Below are 14728 nucleotides of genomic sequence, written 5' to 3' on the forward strand. Positions count from 1 at the left end.
ATTAGGCTTTTATTTTATAGGGCATTTTATTTCATTTAGTTTTGGATAAAAATTATGGGAATTATGTGAGAAGTGATTGGCATGGTTCTTGGCATATACTAGAGAACCCTAAAAGGTAGCTAGTAATAAAAACTTTAAATTCATGTATTAATAAACTGAAAAGAATCCATACATGTTTTTTGTTATATTCTCCTTGATCTTTTTATCATTCTATATTATACTAAACTGGTGAAAATCTTTTTAAATTGAGTTTATTGGGGTGGCACTGACTAACAAAATTACACAGGTTTAAGGTACACAGTTCTACAACACCTCCTCTGTACACTGTATTGTATGTTCACTACCCCAAGTGAAGTCTCCTTCCATCACCATTTATCCCCACCATACCCTCCTCTACCTCCCTCCAGCCTTCACTCTCCAGGCCCCCAGCCCCACCCTGGCCCTGCTTGGCAATCACCACACTGCTGCCCATGTCCATGAATGAGGTTTTCTCTTTTGCTCAATCGCTTGACATACCCCCTGTCCCCCCTTACCTCCACCCTACCCCAGCCAACAGCTGTCATCTTCCTCTCTGTCTATGAGTCTGTCACTATTTTACTTACCATTCCAACTTATCTGTTTGAATTTCATTATGTTTTATTTTGATTTATAAGAATACATTTGTGAACCTGTATGCATATACACTCAGTGGCCAGATTATTATGATTTCTGAATACATAATAATCTTCTTTCTCTCTCTCTCTCTCTCTCTCTCTCTCTCTCTCTCTCTCTCTCTCTCGTGCATGAATTTGTGCATGGGTGGAATACAGCTACTGCCAGCCTGGCCAGGGGGAGAGGACATGGGCAGTTGGCAGTCCTGCCTGCTGGTCAACTCCTGGTTGAGGGGACAATTTGCATATTAGCCTTTTATTATATAGGATATACACCGAGTGGCCAGATTATTATGCATTCAGAAATCATCATAGTCTAGCCACTCAGTGTATGCATAATCCATGGACATAGACCATAGTGCAGTGAATGCCTGTGGGTGATACTAGCAGTGTAGAGAGGGACAATGGGGAAAAAAGGGGGACATGGGTAATACTTTCAACAATAAAGATAACATTTTTAAAAAGGATACAGCCACACAGACTCTGTGTGCAGCTTCTGATTGCAGAGATTAGTAAAGTTCCAATAAATGCAAAAAGAACCAGCATGGTATTGAAGCAGGAGGGAGTTAAAGAGAAAACAATGGTGCATCGCTAACCAATGTCCCCTTTTGATTTAGCTGCACACAGACCTGGATCCTGGGAGCAAAAAAATCAAGTATATCCTATCAGGCGATGGAGCTGGGACCATCTTCCAAATAAATGACATAACGGGAGATATCCACGCCATAAAGAGACTGGACCGGGAGGAAAAGGCGGAGTACACCCTCACAGCCCAGGCAGTGGATTTTGAGACCAACAAGCCCCTGGAACCTCCTTCCGAATTCATTATTAAAGTTCAGGACATCAACGACAACGCGCCGGAGTTTCTTAATGGACCCTATCATGCGACTGTGCCGGAGATGTCCATTTTGGGTACGTACACAGAACTATTAAGAGTCACTTTTATCATAGCTCCTGGCCTCAGAGATAGTGCGTGGCTGAAGAAAAGGCATCGGTGACTGTCTTGGCTCTCATTTGTATTTCCAAATCTCCCCCCCCCCCCTTTATTTTGGCCTCGGTGCCACAGCTCAGTAGCTTTAGTCCCTTAGTAATAGGAACCGACGAAGCGGTTTTATTAAAATATCTCTCCTTCCATGACAGTACTTCAATAGGCTGAATTTGCATTCTTCTCTTGCACTTGTACTTGGAGTATTTGTGACTGAGGCGGATTTATCAAGATTTGTTCCAACATGCCAGACTAATCCGGCGGATATTTGCTTGATGGTTAATTATTTGTGCACATTCGCATGCAATTGCAGTGCGTCGAGAAATAGGGAGCCGTTGAGGTCTGTAGGCCGCCAGATACTGAATAGAGCTGGTAGGCTGAACCCAGAGTGGATTAGGAATCACAGTTACTGGAGACTTCTATGCAGTGGTGTCTGACCTTAACTGAACTTAAAAAAAAAAAACCACCAAAAAACAAAAACAAAAACAAAACAAAACAAAAAACCCACACACAGCTAGAGGCCCAATGCATGAAATTCATGTAAGGGGCTCGGCCCTTGCAGCCTCGGCTGCCTCATGGCCCCGCCCACTGGTTGTTCTGGAAGGTCATTCCTCTGTCCAGTCTAATTAGCATATTAGCTCTTTATTATCTAGGATATATATATTTTTTTCTTTCAGAGAGAAAGGGAGAGGGGAAAAGAGAGATAAACATCAATGATGTGAGAGAATCATTGATTGGATGCCTTCTACCCTCTTTCTACTGGGGATGGAGCCTGTAACCTGGGCAGGTACCCTGGATGGGAATCAAACCCTGACCTCCTGGTTCATAGCTTGATGCTCAGCCACTGAGCCCTGCCAGCCAGGCTGAACTTTGTTTTAGAAGCACAGCCATCACCAAAAACCCCACCCCCAATTTTTCTGAGCCATTGAAGTACTCATTACATTTTTCAGAGCAGCATATATGTCAAAACATGATTTTCTATTTTTTTTTCTTTTTTGAGGGGGATCTTCTTGTCTCTCCCCAAACCCTGGCCTTGATCCTGGAAATTGCCCTGGTCCCAGACTTTATAATATAGAGCTCTTTCTTATCTGACAAAATTAATAGGCAAGATCCAAAAATGAGAGTGTGAAATATCAAAAATCTTTCTTTAAAAAAATTATTGATTTTAGAGAGGAAAGGAGAGGGAGAGAGATAGAAACATCAATGATGAGAGAGAATCATTGATTGGCTGCCTCCTGTACATCCCACATTGGTGATCAAGCCCGCAACCTGGGCATGTGCCCTGACCAGGAATCTGTGATCTCTGGTTCATAGATTGGTACTTAACTACTGAGACACACTGGCCAGGCCCAAAAGTCATTCTTATGTATGGAATATAGGCACTACTTAGTTTAAAATTACATATAAGAATACATACATCAAAATACAACAAAATCACATACATTCCATGTAGGTAGACATGATGACACAAATTAAACACACACACACACACGCACACACACACACACACACACACAGACATAAATGGAAGGCCAGAATGAGGTGAGCAGCCTAGCTTTAGCTGATATCTCCTGTCTTACCCTATAATGTTGTCAGAAGCGCCCACTGCAGCAGCAACTCAGAATGGATGGCAGGTCTTCACCACTCCCCCAAGTATGACTCCTACCAACACTCTACTTGGTCCATTTTTTGTGCAAGAAAGTCTACCTTTATTTTGTTTTGTTTTGTTTTGATTTTCATCTTTTCAGAATCACATCGCTCCTCTTGGATTGGCTGAAATGACACTTTTTCTAGGGAAACTTGTATGGCTTTCCAGTAGGAAATTCTCTCTCTCCCATTACTATTCCCACAAAAACAAACACACCCTTAAGCAAAATATCTCCATGTGCCTACTTCTTTTAAATCATGACATGGAAACAGAATTTGAGAAACACTTTTTCTTTCTTATTTTCTTGTTTGGGGAAGAGACTTGTTTCTTTCGTTCACCTTCTCATCCAGGTGAGAGTACCGTATTTTTCGGACCATAAGACGCACTTTTTTCCCCCCAGAAGTGGGGGGGAAAAGTCCCTGCGTTTTATGGTCCAAATATAGCCTACACATATACTTAAAAAAAAAAGTTTTTTTACTTGCCTGGCTCTGTGTGGTCTCTGTGTGCTTGCCCGGCTTTAAAATGGTTCTAAATGCTGCTGTTTACTTTACAGGGTTGATTACATGTGTTTATGACTGTGATGTTGGGTTTTAATGCACATAAAATATTTTAGGACACTATTTGTTTCAGAATCTTTTTTTTTTTTTCATTTCCCTTCTCTAAAAACTGGTGCGTCTTATGGTCCGGAGCGTCTTATGGTCCGAAAAATACGGTAATTTGGTTTTAAGGGCAGATGGTCACCTTCAATACGCAGAGACCCCTTTCCTTAACTTGCTAACCAATGATGAAGAGGGAAGTGGTTATTTTTGCCTCACCGTGACGATTTTTACATCTTAATGGCCAAGCCTCTATTTATTGTAAATGTGTCAGAGGCTTCCATTTCTGTGTATATGAGTCATGTGCCTGATAAATATTTTGAGAAAGAAGTTGCCTCCTCCAAGGTCAATTTCAGCTAAGAAAGGGGTTGTGGAGATATTATTAGCTACATTATGCAACGTGCGTGTGCACCTGTAAATATACAGTACATGCTGTTTCTCTATCGAAAAGATTTTTCTTTGTGTGACAGTGTAGACTAAGAAAAATTAATGTTCGTTAACAGGCACAGTTGTTGTTTTTCTTTAAAAAATGCCTTCTCTCTCACATCTTTTTCAAAAACTACATGAAGCGTGCTGCCGTAGTTCCACATGTGGGTCTGACGTTAGATAGAATTCTTAATCCTGGTACCATCCCAGATGATCTGGTTGACCTTGAAGTTCAGGGAGGTTCCATGATCACTCATTTCCCTTAGCTACAATGCAAAGATCGACATTTCCATCTTGCTTTCATTGTATGAGAATTGTGATTGCGTACAAGATTAAGGTGTACCTTAAAGTAAACAGGCACCCAATAATTGATTGTTGTGGTGGTTTCCAAAAATTGCTTTTATTGCCCAGTTGGTGTGGCTCAGTGGTTGAGGGTCGACTTTTGAACCAAGAGGTCACAGTTCGATTCAAGGTCAGGGCACAAGCCTGGGTTGCAGGCTCGATCCCCAGTATGGGGCGTGCAGGAGGCAGCCAGTCAATGATTCTCTCTCATCATGGATGTTTCTATCTCTCCCTCCCTCCCTTTCCTTCCTCTGTGACATAAAAAGAAACATATTTTTAAAAAACTTACTTTTATTCATCTATTTCCCACTTTACGTTGGAACCTTTCCCCATGGATCGATCCCATGTAATCGCGTGTCTGGTTACTGTTTGACTCCAGCCTCTCTGGGTACAGGAGGCAGAGGCAGCCGCACTATTTTATTGTCAGGTGTGAGTTATTCCCTTCATTTCTCACGAAGGTGAATATCAGGAGGAAGGTCACTACCATCTCCTCTCTCTCCCCATTACCACCCTCCTCCCTCAGCCGGCCTCTCCCGTCCCCTCCCCTCCTTCCTCCTTTCATTTTTCTTCCTTTGGTACCACAGAAAGGCCAGCACCTGCACCTGTGAGTCCCCAAGAATGCCAGCGAGGGCTAGGGAGGGGGATCTCGTTGGGCAGAAAGTGAAAAATAAAATTCTAATTGAGAAATTGGCCATGATGAAATGGAAATGAATCGGATGTTCAGGGACCGTCTGCCAGTCGACAAGCTGTCAAGACAAAACGCACATATATATTTGCCCAAATGGCAGCCGCATTATTTTAGAAAGATCTTATTTGGGAGCCAGGAATACAGCTCTTTTCTATTTGCCTGTGAATCGCAGAACTTGATGACAATTCGCTTTTATAGCAAATACAGCAGAAAGGGCGATGTGTGAGCGAGTCTGGGTCTTACTCTGGATACCAAACTAGCTTTGTTGAAGTTGGTGTTTCCATGCAAATGCACCCGTGTTTATGGATTTCCAAATACTTTACGTAGGTATTTTTCATGCTGTTGTGTAGGGGGCGGGGAGTGGTGTTTAACCCTGATTTTATGTCGACACCTGGATTTGGGTAAAATCAGCTTTTTTAACCTAGAGTTGCAGGTTGTTCGGCTGCACATCTGCCTTCTGCCTGCATAAGAAAGTAATCTCACTTTCTGTCTTGTGGGCAATGCTCTCTACCTACAAACCCATGTTTGGGAAAATTCAGCGATTATTTTGAAAGCATTTGGCACGACTTAGAGTTGGTCTCCAACAGATACTAGTTTCTTTACAGTTATCCACTTGTGAGTTTCATCAGCATAATTTTAAAAATCGCCTCTATGACATGAATCTCAACAGCCTTAACTTTGTGTTTCACAGATATGCATATTGGAATGAACTCTGTTTTGTTCAAAAGAGCATATTAGTGAAGATCAAATCAAGGGATGAGAAGGCCAAGTACAGTAGTCCCTCCTTATCTAAAGGGGATACATTTCAAGATGCCCACTGAATACCAAAAATAGACCCTATGTATGCTATTTTCCATATTTATATATATATATATGCATCTAGGATAAAGTTTAACTTATAAATTTGGCATAATGAGAGATTCACCTCAATAACTAACAATAAAATGGAATAATTATAACAAAATATTTTAATAAAAGTCATGTAAATATGGACTCTCTCTCTCAAAGTAGCTGAAATGTTCTCTTTAATATTATCAGACCGCAGTTGACTGCAGGTCATTGGAACCAACTGCCTTGCCCACCACACCCCATGGCTTTTGGAATGAACAGTCGAGGAGGCAGGCAGATAGGCAGGTACGGAGGCAGGTATGGAGATAGGAAACTACATAATGCTCTCTGCTTTTCTTGTCTTATCTATCTAGTCATTTCTTAATATGTAATAGCCTTATGGCAACTGCTTCCAATCTGTACTCAAAATAGGTTTATTGAAAAAAACAAAGTCAAATTTAATTGATAAACACTGAATTAAAGAAAGAAAAGTACCCTACTTTTTATACTGGTCTTTGAAGTATCCACTGAGTGGACAGATTATTATGATCTCTGAACACAAAATAATCTGGCCACTCAGTGTCTATCCTATATAATAAAAGGCTAATATGAAAATTTCCCCCTTGACCATTTGTTGGACCAGCAGGCAGGCCTGCCAACCACCCATGTTCCCATCCCCCTGGCCAGGCTTGCCACACCCCACCCATGCACAAATTCATGCACTGAGCCTCTAAAACACACACACACACACACACACACACACACACACACACACACACACTTAGTAGCCAGATTATTATGCGTTCAGAGATCATAATAATCTGGACACTCGGTGTATACTGATATGTATCCTAATTTAACAAAAATTAGGTTTTTGCATCCAGTTGTGGTTTGTGGGTGTGTATATGTGGGAGGAGGTGCTTCCCTCACACCACTAAGCAATTCTTGAACACCATCAGGGTGTCTTGTAATTCAACTCAACTCTGACTCTATCCTTCAGGGAAGTAGCATCGCTTTCCACAGGTTGACATGGTCCTACCAGTGCCCACCACCCCCACTCCAGAGGCCAGTCATAAGTCCTGTTGTCACCTGTGCTTCTGACCAACAGGCTATATCAGAGGTCCCCATGGCCCCTCTTCTTGGGTTCCATTCATTTGCTAGAATGGCTCACAGACTAGAGTGCCCATGTATTGTAAAAGGATATAATTTAGGAACAGCCAGATGGAAGCGATGCAAGGACAAGGTACATGGGAACGGGCACAGAGCTTCCGTGCCCCCTTCAGGGCACCGATCTCCCCAAACCTCCCAGTGTTCACCTCTCCAGTGCTCTCTGAAGCTGTTTTTTGGGAAGACTTCATTCCCTAGTTATGAGTGAATAAATTATTGGCCATTGGCAGTTGATTCAACCTGCAGTCCTTCTCCCCTCCCTGGAACCTGTCTCTATGCCAGGCCACGTGCTAATTCAGCAAGCAGTTAAATAGTGAGATTTCCCATTTCTAAGGAGTGAATTGAAAATCACAATGGCTATAGCTTACATGGCTTAGCTTTGTATTCTTGTCTCTGACCAATCTTCTATAAAAAAAAAAAAAAAGATTCCCAAAGTAATAATTAAAGAGATTCATTTTTTAGCCCTGACCAGTATGGCTCAGTGGATAGAGTGGCGGCCTGCAGACTGAAGGGTCCCAGGTTCGATTCTGGTCAAGGGAATGTACCTTGTCTGCTGACAAATCCCCAGAAAAGGGTGTGCAGGAGGCAGCTGATCAATGTTTCTCTCTCCTTGAAGTTTCTGACTCTCTATCCCTCTTACTTCCTCTCTCTGTAAACAATCAATCAAATATATTTTTAAAAATAGATTCATTTTTATATTCTTTTTTATTATTCAAGAGACAGTGTTTGTCACATACACTTAAAAGATTAAAGAAATTGTATGTGGATCTTAAACCTAGCATACTTCTTTCTGATAATGTTGAGATTGTGGCTTGCTTTCTCTCTCAGCTAGATATTAAGGCAATTCAGCAGCATTTCCCTGTTTTATAGAAGAGATGCATAGTAAAAAAGAAAGAAACATATTGATGGGTTTGATTATATTTTTTGCCTTATTCGATTCAGAGTGATGAACAAAATTGAAATTCTTTAGGAAAACATGGGAAGGAAATCACGAAGATTGAAATAAACACCCTCATAAGAAACCCAGCTGTTCGACCTGATATGAATGCCTATAACAGCTGAGGTTTCAAAACTAAGATGGGGAGAGGATGGTGAAGTTTCTGTTCTGCATTAAGAAGCTAAACCTTCGTAGGGATGCATAGACAGTTGGCTTGATAGCTTATTTCTTTTTATACAGAGTGATATCCCTTTGTCTGCATTTACCACATTTTGTCTGTTCACCTTCTGAGGAACATCTTGGTTGCTTTTCCATTTTGGCAATTATGAATAATGCCTCAATAAACAAATGAATACAAACAGAAATGTCTAGAGTATTCCAATGTGAAAGTTATTGGCAATGAACTGTGAGAGGTACCTAAAATGCATTAGTCTTCTAAGAGGCATTGTGTGGTGTCTACATTATGACTAAGAACAAGTTTGGTGTATAATGATGGAAATAACCATGCAAGGTTCATTTGAGGGCCTTTGGTGATGAGAAAACTCCTTCCACCAAATTTTGCTTTGACGCTTACTCTCATGTTCTCCCTAAATGATAAGAGGCTATTTCATAAGTCTATGACTGATAGCACAGTAATATAATTAATTAATTGTATTTTCCCTAGTGAACTCTATTTTTAGTTCCTTATCATTGTCAACTCATATCCCTGGTTTCTTCAAATATAAGGGTTGTGTTGTTGTTGTTGTTGTTGTTTTTTAATCCAAATATCAACTCATAAAAAATATGCTAACAAATGTAGACTAGCTTAGAAAATTTTATTAGAAATTGTACCTATGCTCCTGTTTCTATGCAGATAAAATTTTATCGAAAGTCAGCTTTCAGAGTTTTTGAAAAGAGTTAAAATTCTAGAGCTATTCAGTGTAGGGTGGGCATAGGAGCCTCAGATCTGCTTCTGCTTCGGGATTCCATTAGCAAGATTAAAAACCTAAGTATTTTCAATGGCCTCCTGTTATACATTTGTCTATGAATTTAGGAATTCCAAGTAAGTAGTTGAAATCTTTGAATTCTTTTCAGATGATGAATTCTCAATCACTATCCAGTAAAAATTCTTTAGAATGGATAAATCACCAGAAAATGTAGTGAAATATTGCATTTGATTTTTCAAGTTGTAATATAGGGAATCGCTTTTAATCAGTATAACAGAATATTATGTAAAACTGAATTTCAGTAAGTTACTTGTAGGAAACTTGAACCCACTGAAAACAAATTTTATAATCTCTGCCCCCTAACTTTACCCCCTGAACAGTCGCTCCTTGTGGAATGGGGACTGTTGTCACAGATTAATTCAGATACCTCTAGGTCCCATTTGTAGGTATCTCATCATTTCAATCAATGTTAGCCCCATTCATGGATATCTCATAATTTAAATTGATGTTTCCAATTAGAACATTGACTGAGCGTTAATAATATCTAAGTAAAAAGGCAACCTTGACTCTATATCTCTATGTGTGCTTTTAAACCAGGTCAGCCAATCAATATACCAATTAAACAATGGTTTAGGGGCCTATTCATAGCAAGAACAACCGCTGAAGTTCTGTGTGTTTCCATTTTAATTTTTCTTCCACTGTGTCCTTGTGCTTGCTCATTAGAATGAAACTCAATTTAATTGAATAACAATTTGATCATCAATTTGGTTATCCTGGTGCTAGCTCTTATAAAGTTTTTCAGAAATCTATCTTTTATTCATTTGTTTGTTGGCTCTTCCTGTTTCTGTGTATATTGGTTAGCCTCTCTGAAAAGTAGACCTCACTTCCATGTAACTCAGAGAAATGCTCTATGGCCAACACTTCATCTGGGCCTATCCTGAGCCCTTCTGAGGAAAGTCAGATCTACTGATTCCTACTCAAACAATTTTGTGGTACTTCAAATGCTGAGAGGTGTTCTCATAGCAGAAAATCTGCGCTCATCATAAGGAAACCCCACGAGATACCTCAGGATCATGGGATCATCTGGGTAGACTCCTATGAGAATTGATATTTTCAGATTCAACATATTTATTGATTCTACAGACAGAGTGCAAATTGTTCTTAAATTATTCGAGCCATGTCTGTGTGTAGCACTCTGTGAATTAGCTAGCATCAACACTCATGGTGTTATAAGTTCTTTCTTACCCAGTCTCCTTAGGAAACCATGTATTAGAAGGGGCTGCAGAGTAATGCCCATGGAGGTCAGCTTTTGCCCACAGTCGCCTGTCAGAGAAATGAGCCCACAGCATGTCAGAACACATCCAACACGCGCATTTGTGAAATTCTGAAGTCTTGGCCGAAAATGAATGTGGGACACCTTTGTCAGTACATTTTTAGAGTGTGGCAGTGATCTTCAACCCTGTTCATCTCATGGCACATATAAACTAAATACTGAAATTCTGTGGCACTCCAAGAAGTACATTTTTTGCTGATTGGGCAAAAAAAATAGGTATACTTAAAAAATATATTTTATTGTTTTTTTTGCAGAGAGGAAGGGAGAGGGATCGGGAGTTAGAAACATTGATGAGAGAGAAATATCGATCAGTTGCCTCCTGCACACCCCATACTGAGGATGTGCCCGCAACCAAGGTACATGTCCTTGACTGGAATTGAACTTGGGACCCTTCAGTCTGTAGGCCAACACTCTATCTACTGAGCCAAACTGGTTAGAGCTAGGTATACTTTTTATTTATTGTTGTGTTGGCTATTGTTATGTTTTTATTTGACAATCTAAGGGAAAAGAGATCATTGTCCCTGACTGAATAGTCATGTATTGCATGTTGTAAAAATTCCTATAGCACATTAGTTGACAATCACTGGTGTATGGCATGCTCTTCTCAGATGCTTGCCCCTCAGAGCTGGTAGAGGGGTTCCTAGAGACTCTATGCATGTATTAATACTATTTTTTAACTTCAATATTTGTGTATCATGAGCTTAATTATTGGGCTTCCTGGATTCACTGAACTTTAAAAGTATGATGAAATCTATATATCAAGGCAGCTACATGCATAGATAAGAATATAGACCAATATGTAGAAAATGGTAGGGAAAATATGCAAACTGTTAAAAGAGCGAAAGGATAAAGGTATGAATAAAAACTTATGTAGAAAAAGAAGATGTAAATTGTGTGTGAGTGTGTCTTTGGTATTAGTTAGATATCCTAAAAAAAAAATAGTTACACTGTGAGTCTGTAGCTGAGACCATGCGGATCGTCTCAGATATATTTTTCATTCTAAGGGAATGAGGTTTCATTCCGTGTGACCGTGCTCAACGAGTTTAAAGTCAGAAAAATCACATTTGTGGCACTTTAAAGATGATTTCATTCATTTCTTTTTGTCAGAGAGCATGCCACCAAGGAATCTTCTCTTTACAACCATGTTATACTTTTCAGATCTCATCATTATCTTCCAATTACGAATCTTTGCAAACCACAACAGTGGTTTGAGTTCAAAAAATGCTGGAGGAGGAGAGAGGAGGGAGCTAATCAAATAAAAGTTTTTTAATAGGTGTTGAAGTGGCCATATGTATGCCTTCTGAAATCCAATGTTAATCACTTAAGGCTAGCATAATGAATAATTACTTTATTCCTACATAGAATGCAATATTTCATAAGTGTTTATGCCCAACACTGTTCATGTAAATTCATTTAATCTGAACAGCCTTATCGTTACTCTCATTTTATTTTTGTTTTAAATACATTTTTATTGATTTTAGAAAGAAAAAGGGAGAGGAAGAGAGAGAGGGGCATCCATTGGCTGTCACCCTCATACCCCCCGACTGGGAATCCAAACAGCAACCTCTTGTTTCATGGGACAGTGCTCAACCAACTGAGCCACACTGGCGAGGGCCGTTACTCTCATTTTTAAAAAGAGGAAACTGAGGCACACAGTTACAACATAGCTTACTCCAGGTCATATGGTTGGTGAACATGGGAGCTCCTCATCAGATGAGGAGAAGGGAGTTATTGCAGGGGCCAGAGCATTTGCCACTGTGGAGCTGATAGAGACATCTCTGCAGAGCTCTTGTCATTGCTTCTGGTGATGGGCAAGAGAGCTGAACGTGAAATGGGAGAGACCAGGCACAAGAAGACAACGGAAGCCTGCACCTGCCTCTCCTCCTCCGTTTTCCATGTGGTGGGAAACCTGCAGAAGAAGACGATGCCCTTTCTCACATGCCTGTGCATGTATCCCTCCCAGGATTTGGAGAATTGAAGGAGCAGATCTGATAGTTGTTGAAGGAGCTGTGGACTTGAATTGTGCTCTATGCCAACATCGTGCATTTGAAAATCTGAAATCCCCGAGTGCTGCCCCCATGCATGATGCTCCATGCCAACTTCCTACCTACCTTCTCCACACCTTTGAAATCTCAGGCAAAACCTAACCAGGACAATAAAGTCATCCCTTGGGATCCAGGGTTTGGTTCCAGGACCCGCCAAGGATATAAAAATCCATGGATGCTCACATCCCTTAGTTGGGCCTCTGTGTTCATGGGCCCTTCATTTATGGATTCAACAAACAGCAGATCCTCAGATGCATAACCCAAGGATACAGAGGGCCAATGGAATAAGGAAGGGAATTCTGGAAATGCAGTCCCAAGCTATCTAACCGGAGAACAGAGCCAGGACAGAACCTGTTTATTTAGCTTGTACTATAGGCTAGGTATTATGTCAAACACCATACAGATTTTTATAAGGATGCATTATACATGTTGAGTATATAATGTCAAGTGTAATTGTTGCACATTATATATGACATGAAAATTATATAGCACATAGGTCAAGTGTTATCAAATATTTACTGTAAAAATATAAATCCTAGAATGGATGTGTGTTATGGATTGACTTGTGGTCCCCAAAATTCATATATTGAAGCTCTCGCCCACCATGACCTCAGAATGAGACTCTATTTGAAGGTAATGCTTTTCAAGAGGTAACTACAGTTAAGTGAGGACATATGGGAAAGCCCTGATTCAATCTGACTTGTTTCCTTACAAGAAGAGGGGATTTGGAAGCACAGAAGGACACCAGGGACACATATGAACACAGGGATGACAACGTGAAGCAGCAGCAAGAGAACAGCCATCTGCAAAGTCAAGGAAAGAGACCTCAGGAGAAATCAACTCTGCTGTCACTTGGCTCTTGGACTTCCAGCCTCCAGACTGTGAGAAAACACATTTCTGTTTTATGAATCACCCAATCTGTGGTAGTTTGTTATGGCCACCGCAGCAAACCGATACAGTTTGTGGGGCCAAATTTACTTAATTAGGATGCTTCAGAGTCAAAATCCAAAAACCAGAGATTTATGAAATCAGTAACTGCTGGGTCCCTCTAACAGCCATGAGGGAGGGTCATAGCTCCACAAACAGATTGAGTAAACATCTGTTCCTGGCTATGGGATTTTTTAAAAGGAAACTGTATGTTCAAGTATGTGGAACCTCTATATTTTTAAATAAATATTTTATGTTAGTAACGTTTAACATGAAAAGTTATAAAATTGCAGAGTTCCCATGTACTTTGCCACCATTACTAGCATTTTACATTGGCATGGTACATTTGTCAAGATGAATGAACCAGTTTTAACATAGGCCATTTAAGTCTTCATGAGTACTGGTTAGCTATTTCTTGTAGGGTTTCCCTCATTTTGGATTTGTGTAATGTTTTGTTCCTATTGATATTGGGGCGATGTGTTGGGGGAGGAAGACCATACAGTGGGAAGTGCCATTTAATTACCTTTTCTCACGTGCATATTATGAATAGGTTTATACATGTTGACATTAACCTTGACCACCTGGCTGAGGTGCTGTTTGCCAGATTTCTCTAGTATGAAGTCACTCTTTTTCTCCCCTTTCCAACTGTACCCTTTGGAAGGAAGGAATTCACTATGTACATTCCTTCTTTTCTTCCTTCCTTCTCTTACTCCCTCTTTCCTTTCCTCCCTCCCTCCCTTCATCCTTTCCTTCCTTCCTTCCTTCCTTCCTTCCTTCCTTCCTTCCTTCCTTCCTTCCTTCCTTCCTTTCATTTAATCATTCTGTACTCAGAGTGATTTTACATTTCAGGTTATAATCCAATACAACTTTATTTTTCTCAATTTCCCCCCCACCCCCAGCTTTGATCATTGGGAGATTTTTAGTTGTCTTCTGTGTTCCTTTAACATTTTTTTTTAGTTTGTTGTTTAGAGCTTACTTTATTAGTGACTTTCACTGCATGATACTCTGCATTCTTCTTGCATATTTATCACCCCAATTCTAGAATTAGATATTTCTCCAAGGAGTCCTCATACTTTTATTGGGGTGTTGGAAACTAAGATCTAAGTGTTAAGTGTACTTGCTGCTATAGGACTTTTGCTTCTAGCCCTTCCAGTTGACAGAGAGAAAACAAATATATGCGGGAATACTTGCATATATACATAAACATGTGTACGTGCGTGTGTGTATGTA

At 40.2% G+C, this 14728-nt stretch overlaps 1 protein-coding gene across 2 annotated transcripts in view; it reads left to right on the top strand.

Moving 5' to 3' along the window:
• CDH8 (cadherin 8) overlaps positions 1-14728 on the top strand; it is a 290013-nt gene that overhangs the window by 98426 nt on the left and 176859 nt on the right. For both annotated transcript variants that reach the window (XM_045582826.1, XM_036440793.2), the window contains exon 2: positions 1268-1562. In XM_045582826.1, the coding sequence (XP_045438782.1) occupies positions 1268-1562 (295 nt within the window). The remainder of the gene's footprint in view (positions 1-1267; positions 1563-14728) is intronic.

Source organism: Pipistrellus kuhlii, unplaced genomic scaffold, assembly GCF_014108245.1.
Source record: "Pipistrellus kuhlii isolate mPipKuh1 unplaced genomic scaffold, mPipKuh1.p scaffold_m20_p_17, whole genome shotgun sequence".
NCBI lineage: Eukaryota > Metazoa > Chordata > Mammalia > Chiroptera > Vespertilionidae > Pipistrellus > Pipistrellus kuhlii.